The sequence below is a fragment of the Manihot esculenta genome, chromosome 14, assembly GCF_001659605.2.
Source record: "Manihot esculenta cultivar AM560-2 chromosome 14, M.esculenta_v8, whole genome shotgun sequence".
Classification (NCBI taxonomy): Eukaryota; Viridiplantae; Streptophyta; class Magnoliopsida; order Malpighiales; family Euphorbiaceae; genus Manihot; species Manihot esculenta.
The window spans coordinates 3,841,121-3,847,155 of record NC_035174.2 but is presented as its reverse complement, the minus strand read 5'-3'; the positions used below and the strand labels follow the sequence as shown (position 1 = coordinate 3,847,155).

The 6,035-nt window shown below is 32.5% G+C and overlaps 1 protein-coding gene across 2 annotated transcripts; it reads right to left on the bottom strand.

Annotated features, from left to right (window-relative positions):
* Positions 1 to 1,962: 1,962 nt before the first annotated feature.
* Positions 1,963 to 4,743, bottom strand: LOC110631334. 2 transcript variants are annotated; one of them, XM_021779116.2, is made up of 5 exons: positions 4,547 to 4,743; positions 4,323 to 4,442; positions 4,159 to 4,242; positions 3,031 to 3,642; positions 1,963 to 2,585 (listed from the first exon to the last, which is right to left on the bottom strand). In XM_021779116.2, exons 1-5 carry the CDS (start codon positions 4,694 to 4,696, stop codon positions 2,280 to 2,282), a joined length of 1,272 nt encoding a protein of 423 aa, XP_021634808.1. In that variant the 5' UTR covers positions 4,697 to 4,743; the 3' UTR covers positions 1,963 to 2,279. The 2 variants fall into 2 exon arrangements, with proteins under 2 accessions (XP_021634808.1, XP_021634809.1); XM_021779117.2 differs by having other exon boundaries at positions 2,394 to 2,578.
* Positions 4,744 to 6,035: the final 1,292 nt, after the last annotated feature.

Here is a 6,035-nt window from a genome sequence, read left to right as displayed (position 1 = left end):
ACTTAAACAAGTATGATTATAAAATTTAATTTGAATACATGCTTGAGCCAGCATGAATATGAGATTGACTTTGAATATATGTGACAAAATATATATCTCTATTAATTATATAGACACTCTTTTAAAAATAATTTAAAACATCTCTATACATAACTTTACATAAAAAATTGGTCTTTAAAAATTTTCATTTTGTAATGAAATTATATTTCTTACTTAATTATGTTGTTAGACTATTAAAATTGATTTAGGACGTTCGAAAACATATATTTTATAGATATTCCTCCAAATATTTATATTTATAATGAAATTATATATCTCATATAATTATATAATTAGGGTTTACAATTTTGTTGGGATAATATCCAAATGAATATTTCCTAAACTATTTTAGAATTTATTTTTTAATAAAAATTGAGAATTGGAGAAGTAGAATCTGATATCTCTCAAATCTACTTAGATGCACTTAATTAAATATGTGAGTACTATTTTAGAAATTACCATTAAATGGTTTATTCCAACATCGGCTTCAAAATCATTCAAAAAAAATACAATTAGTGATATTTTTAAATTATCATATTTTTTATTACAATTTTGAGGTATTTTTTTCATTAGTAGTCCAATAAAATGTAACATTTATTAATAACCTGCAACAAAATCCCTGTAATTTAATCCATACATTCTTTCGGAAATATAAACATAGATATACATAATTAAATAATATAAATTAATATAAAATTAATAATATCATTTGCATTAGCTAAAAAAATATTAATAGTATATATAAGAGTAAATTTGTAAATTAATATGTATCTAAAATTAAAATTATATTAAATAAAAGGAATTTGTCAATCTTTGTAATCCGTAATCATGTTTGCTTAGAGAGCATGCAATTTTTCAGTATGATATAAAATTTTAAAATGAACAAATGTGATAAATCACTATCAATAATATTTAGATAACAATTGACAAATCAATCCTCTAATAAGGGCAACTTGTTATATGATCACATATTAATGCAGCTTATACAAAAAATGGGGTCTAATATTTCAAAAGACATTATACAAAAAATAGACTAAAGAAATATGGAAGGAAGATTACTTTGCTTTTCAGAAGCTCTGAATTTATAGAAAGTGACTGAAATAGGGCATTGATATCATAACAAGTATTGAATGCCTATGCATAATAAAAGAAATTATTCAAGAACAAACAAAAATGAGATATAATACAGTAAATTCTACATGAGACAATCAAATTATTAGAAGAAAGAAAAGGTTCAAAGATCTTCATGATATTTATTCTCAATAAATTACTATATATCTTTCATGATGGTAAAACATTAACAACCTAAAAGGATAGTGATAATGACATGAACTAGATGAGCAACTTGTGTAGGTGAAACAAATACACACATAAAATATATCTACTCATTGGATGAAGAAGTTGTTTGAACATGGTAATTCCAAAGTTGAGTGATACTATTCACCTATTAAGAACTCTAAAGTAATTTTAGCCAGCAAATATTAAAAATAAAATGACGTCAGTGCCATTTCCTTGCAATAAGTCCTAGAGGAACAAAGAGAACCATTTTAATTTTTCATCGCTTAATCTCTCCACTTTCCCAAACACACTAAATTCAACATGTGGTAAACCTTCAAAAAGATGAGATGAATATTAGGAATCCTTCTCTCCCTTCTCCCCTGTTAATTTCGAGTTTTAAATATAAATACTTTTTAAATTTCAAAAAAAATATTTTTATCAATAAATTTATTTAATGCGAATTTAAATTAATCGAATTACTTTTAACAAAAAATAAATATATGATTTAGACTTATTTATCAGTAATAAACAATTAAACAAACACGTATAATTTTGAAATTTAGACTTATTTATCAGTAATAAATAATTAAACAAACACCTATAATTTTGGGATCAAGTGGTCAATATAGTGAGGATAATGATTATATAGGTCAAATTCAAATGCAAAGATTTTCTTTCCTCCAAGAACACCAACAAAAAAAACATAAATAAAAGCTCGTAGACAATTTAAATTCCCAAACAACCATTCTATATGGGAAAATACTGATGCCATGACAGGGCTGCTAAAAATCACTTACCATGGTCTCATGGTCATAAGTAGAATGGGACATGTTATTATGCACATCTTCTACCGCTTGATTGAATATAGGAAGAGCTTGTGAGGAAATAGGTTCATTTGATCCTGTATTTGCAGTTTCAAGAAAGAAACCAACATAGCAAATTCTACAACTTGAAACTCGAATTCAGGGTATGATTCGCTTGCATGAAGTAGGAGGTTTAATTGCCTGTGAAGGCGATGAGCCCAAAGGAATCCAAGTATTCAAGCATGGAGTTTGTGGACCTAGCGCTCTCGTGCAACCCTTGGTAATTTGCTTGTGATTGAAGGACAGCCTTACACCTGCCGACTTATAGTGCCCGTTACTGGTGTCAAAGCGTAGAAGCCCATCGGGTCCCATCGGGCTAGCTGGTGCTTCATGTTTTCTTTTCCTCTTCGTTAGTTTCCATAACAGCTTGTCATCTTTTGCTTTCTCTTCCTCCATGCCTAATAACTTAACAGAGAAGAGGAAAAAGATGTTACAGCCATTTTCCAGCATATTTTTATTGGAAAAAGATCCTAGCAAGTTATTTTAACTTAAACCCAGATTATTAATGTTTCACCAAAATCAATTCTTAAATAGCTGACCTGAAGGCTCACTATTCAGAGACCCAGTTCAAGTCCCATGCCCCCAATCCTTTTTTTTTGGAACAACTCTTAAATAGCTCACAGAAGTTAACTGCTTTTAAGTAATAATAGCTTACAAGCATGAAACACCTACTAGGATTTTTATTATCAGCTTAATAACATGGTAAATTAAATGTGATCCAAAAGATTATCCACACAAATAAGAAGAAGAAAATCAGTATTAAAACATAAAATCAATACTTCATAGCTCATGCGAGTGAATAAATTCATTGAGTTGGAAATAAATGTTTAATTATTCTGTGAACTTTTACCATGTGGGAAGTAGGAGGTCCTCTAAGTCCAGTTTCGTCAAGGGAAAGGTGTTCATTCATTCTCCTTACTCTTTCTTCTATCGTCTTTAACTTGCATATGGCCTCAGTTTTCCCCTCTTCTGCAACTCTGATTTTCTTCCTTGCTTCTTCTAGCTCGAGAGCTCCCTTTCTTATCATTCTTTCCATCTCTTCCACCATGGCCAATAAGCGCACACATGTTCCATTCCTCATATCATCCTTCAGGCCCTTCACATACTCCACCATTGGAATGCACATCTTTTCAGCCAATCCCTGTATTAGGTGCTCCACACCGCCCTCCACCGAGCTCAGAATCGCATTCACATTGTTGAATATCTCTCGAAGGAGTCTCAGCGTTATGAGAAATATGTCGCGGTTTTGACTATGAAGGGCAGATATATAAGACACGGACTTCTGGAAGAACTTGTTGAGGGAGATGCGGTGGCTATCAAGGGTCCCTAAAATGTCATCTTGACGACTGTTGACTTGGAATTCAATTTGTCTAAGGAGGCGAACAAGTTGTAATAGGTTTGTTTGTTGCTTGTCCATGAGTTCTTTGCCTGCTATGGTAGCTCTAGTAGCATAACTTTCTTCCTGCATATGTGAACTCAGCGAATGAACATAAAAGGTGCAAGGCCAATCTGAAGAGACCATTTTCTGCTACCATTTTCTATGACTATTACGAAGCAATTTTAACATCCAAACTTAGCAATAATAGCCTTCAACGACATTGCAGAAGCTGCAATTGATAGAACTTCAAAGTAAGTTGAAAATTTTGGGATCATATAAAATAAGAATGTAGCAAATATTTACTAGCCAATAAATACGGATAGCAGTCCTAACCAAATTACATAATGAGAAGCCAAATGAAATTGGAATTTCCAATTATAGTCTTCAACAAAGATCTTAGACAAAATGTGAGTGCTCAAATGATGCATAGAACAACTAATTAGTATTAGATGGTGACTCGACACACTCATCAAAATCAATTCCAACATGGCAAATGTGATAGTTATCCTCAACGCAAAAGCTCATTCTAACCTTTCAGCAACTGTAACTATTTATTACAGTCTTTCTTCTGTATTTCTTTACCGAATTTAAAATATGTACCTCCAATTTACCAATCTGATAGCCTTGCTCCCTTCCGGTAGTAGCATCTGATGATTCCAATTCCACTCCATTTCTCCGGCTCCCCTGCCAAAAATTTGACGCAATTTTTTCATATATGTTAAAAGTCAAGGGATTATCATCACTGCTAAACAGGATTTGTTTACTTGAGGTGAATGATTATTGATGATAATGGTGGTGAATCGTCCTTCTTCGGCCATTTCCTTAGTTTTCAAACCGACCAGCTTGATCAACGGAATTGCCAAAGACGCGAACACTCCTTCCGCCTGTAAAATTCAAATATCAGCAAATTTCTTTATGAATCGAACAATCAAAAGCAAAAGCTAGCTGACATCAAGAAAAAAATCCAGCAGAAAGACGGCCAAAGCACCTCAAGCAAACCGGAATTGATCTGAGACTTGAGCTCGTGATATGCTATCTTCATTTGCTCGTGGCGAGAAGCAAGCCTTTTGAGCTTGAAGCAAAGCTCATTCGTAGAGAGAGACGAAGAGCTCTGAGATCTTTGGTGCCGATGCGCCATGTTTGGCGGGAAGAAGATAATCTGCCACGGTTATGCGACAATGGAATAAATTTGAATTATCGAAATGAATTTAATACTCCCAAGTTTTTTAAGGTGATATAAGTTTTTTTAAAATTTTAAAATATTAAATATATGTTTGGAAGGGAGCGAGAGTTTTTAAAATAAGAACTCTGAAAATCTTTAATAAATTTTCTATTAAAAAATTTTAAATATTTTTAAAATTTTATATTTTATAAAATCACACTTTGTTCTATAAGTAAGTCTGGAATTCTACTTTCTCGGACCAAACCCATTCAAGAAGCAAAAAATTAAGATTTTTTAAAAATAATATTATATCATATTTACATAATTTTTTTCAAAAATTTATAGTTTTATAATTCAACCTGTCTTTCCGCTTTAAGTTTTGCCTTTTCTCATAAACAGAGTAATAGTGTTATTTACTTGTATTCCTTGCAATTATTGTTCTTTTTTTTTTTTTTGGTGCATTGATCAGGGTATTGTCAATACTGAAACGCTGGGCTGTTTCATTGGGAGAGTGTATCTTTTCTTGGTATTGACAAGGAACGGCTGCGTTTCAGACAACACCTCACAAATGAGATGGCCCACTATGGAGCTGATTGTTGGGATGCTGAGATTGAATGCTCCTATGGCTGGATTGAATGTGTTGGTATTGCAAACAGATTGAATGAGATGACAAGCCACTGTTTGCCTACAAATATTGATGGCTGAACTATGCTCCTGTCAATAGGCTATGGATGAAAGAGAAGCTATGGAAATGAAAGCTGTTTTGGAGTCCCAGGGAGAGGTACAATACCGAGTCTGCAGAGTTGAAAAAGATGTGAAGTGAACAAGAATATGGTGGTTATCGCCAAAGAGAGAAATATGAAAAGTTCTTTACACCATCAGTGATTGAGCCATCTTTTGGTATCGGGCTAACAATTTACTGTCCAAAAATTCACTGTCCCAGGGAAAGCTAATAATTTCATTGTCAAAATATTCCACTAGAACTGAAGTAAATGTGTACATGTAATCTCTCTGCTACTCATAATTATGAATTCTTCATATTCTCATCAAGTAATAAACAATGTACCAAAAGAAAACATGATCCTTTTTGGTAATTTTTTGAATCACTAAGCAACTCTTGTCTATCAATGGTTGTTTTGAAGAAAAGTGCAGGATGTTGCTTTTTATTATTACTATTTTTGTCCTGCACGCCAGTCAATTTTTTTTTCCCCTAGCAAAATTTCAATTTTGCTTGCTTCACCATAAGCTGCAGAATTTTTATCTCAGCCGTTGTACGTGCATCTTGCTAAAACATCGAACTTCTCATGACTCCCGA

What these genes read in the sequence shown, in the direction of transcription:
- LOC110631334 (XM_021779116.2), bottom strand. Translation starts at nt 4,696, where the DNA reads ATGGCGCATCGGCACCAAAGATCTCAGAGCTCTTCGTCTCTCTCTACG. An exon ending in TCAATAATCATTCACCTCAA is followed by an intron (nt 4,243 to 4,322) that starts GTAAACAAATCC and finishes AATTTTTGGCAG; the next exon opens with GGGAGCCGGAGAAATGGAGT. An exon ending in ATCAGATTGGTAAATTGGAG is followed by an intron (nt 3,643 to 4,158) that starts GTACATATTTTA and finishes TCACATATGCAG; the next exon opens with GAAGAAAGTTATGCTACTAG.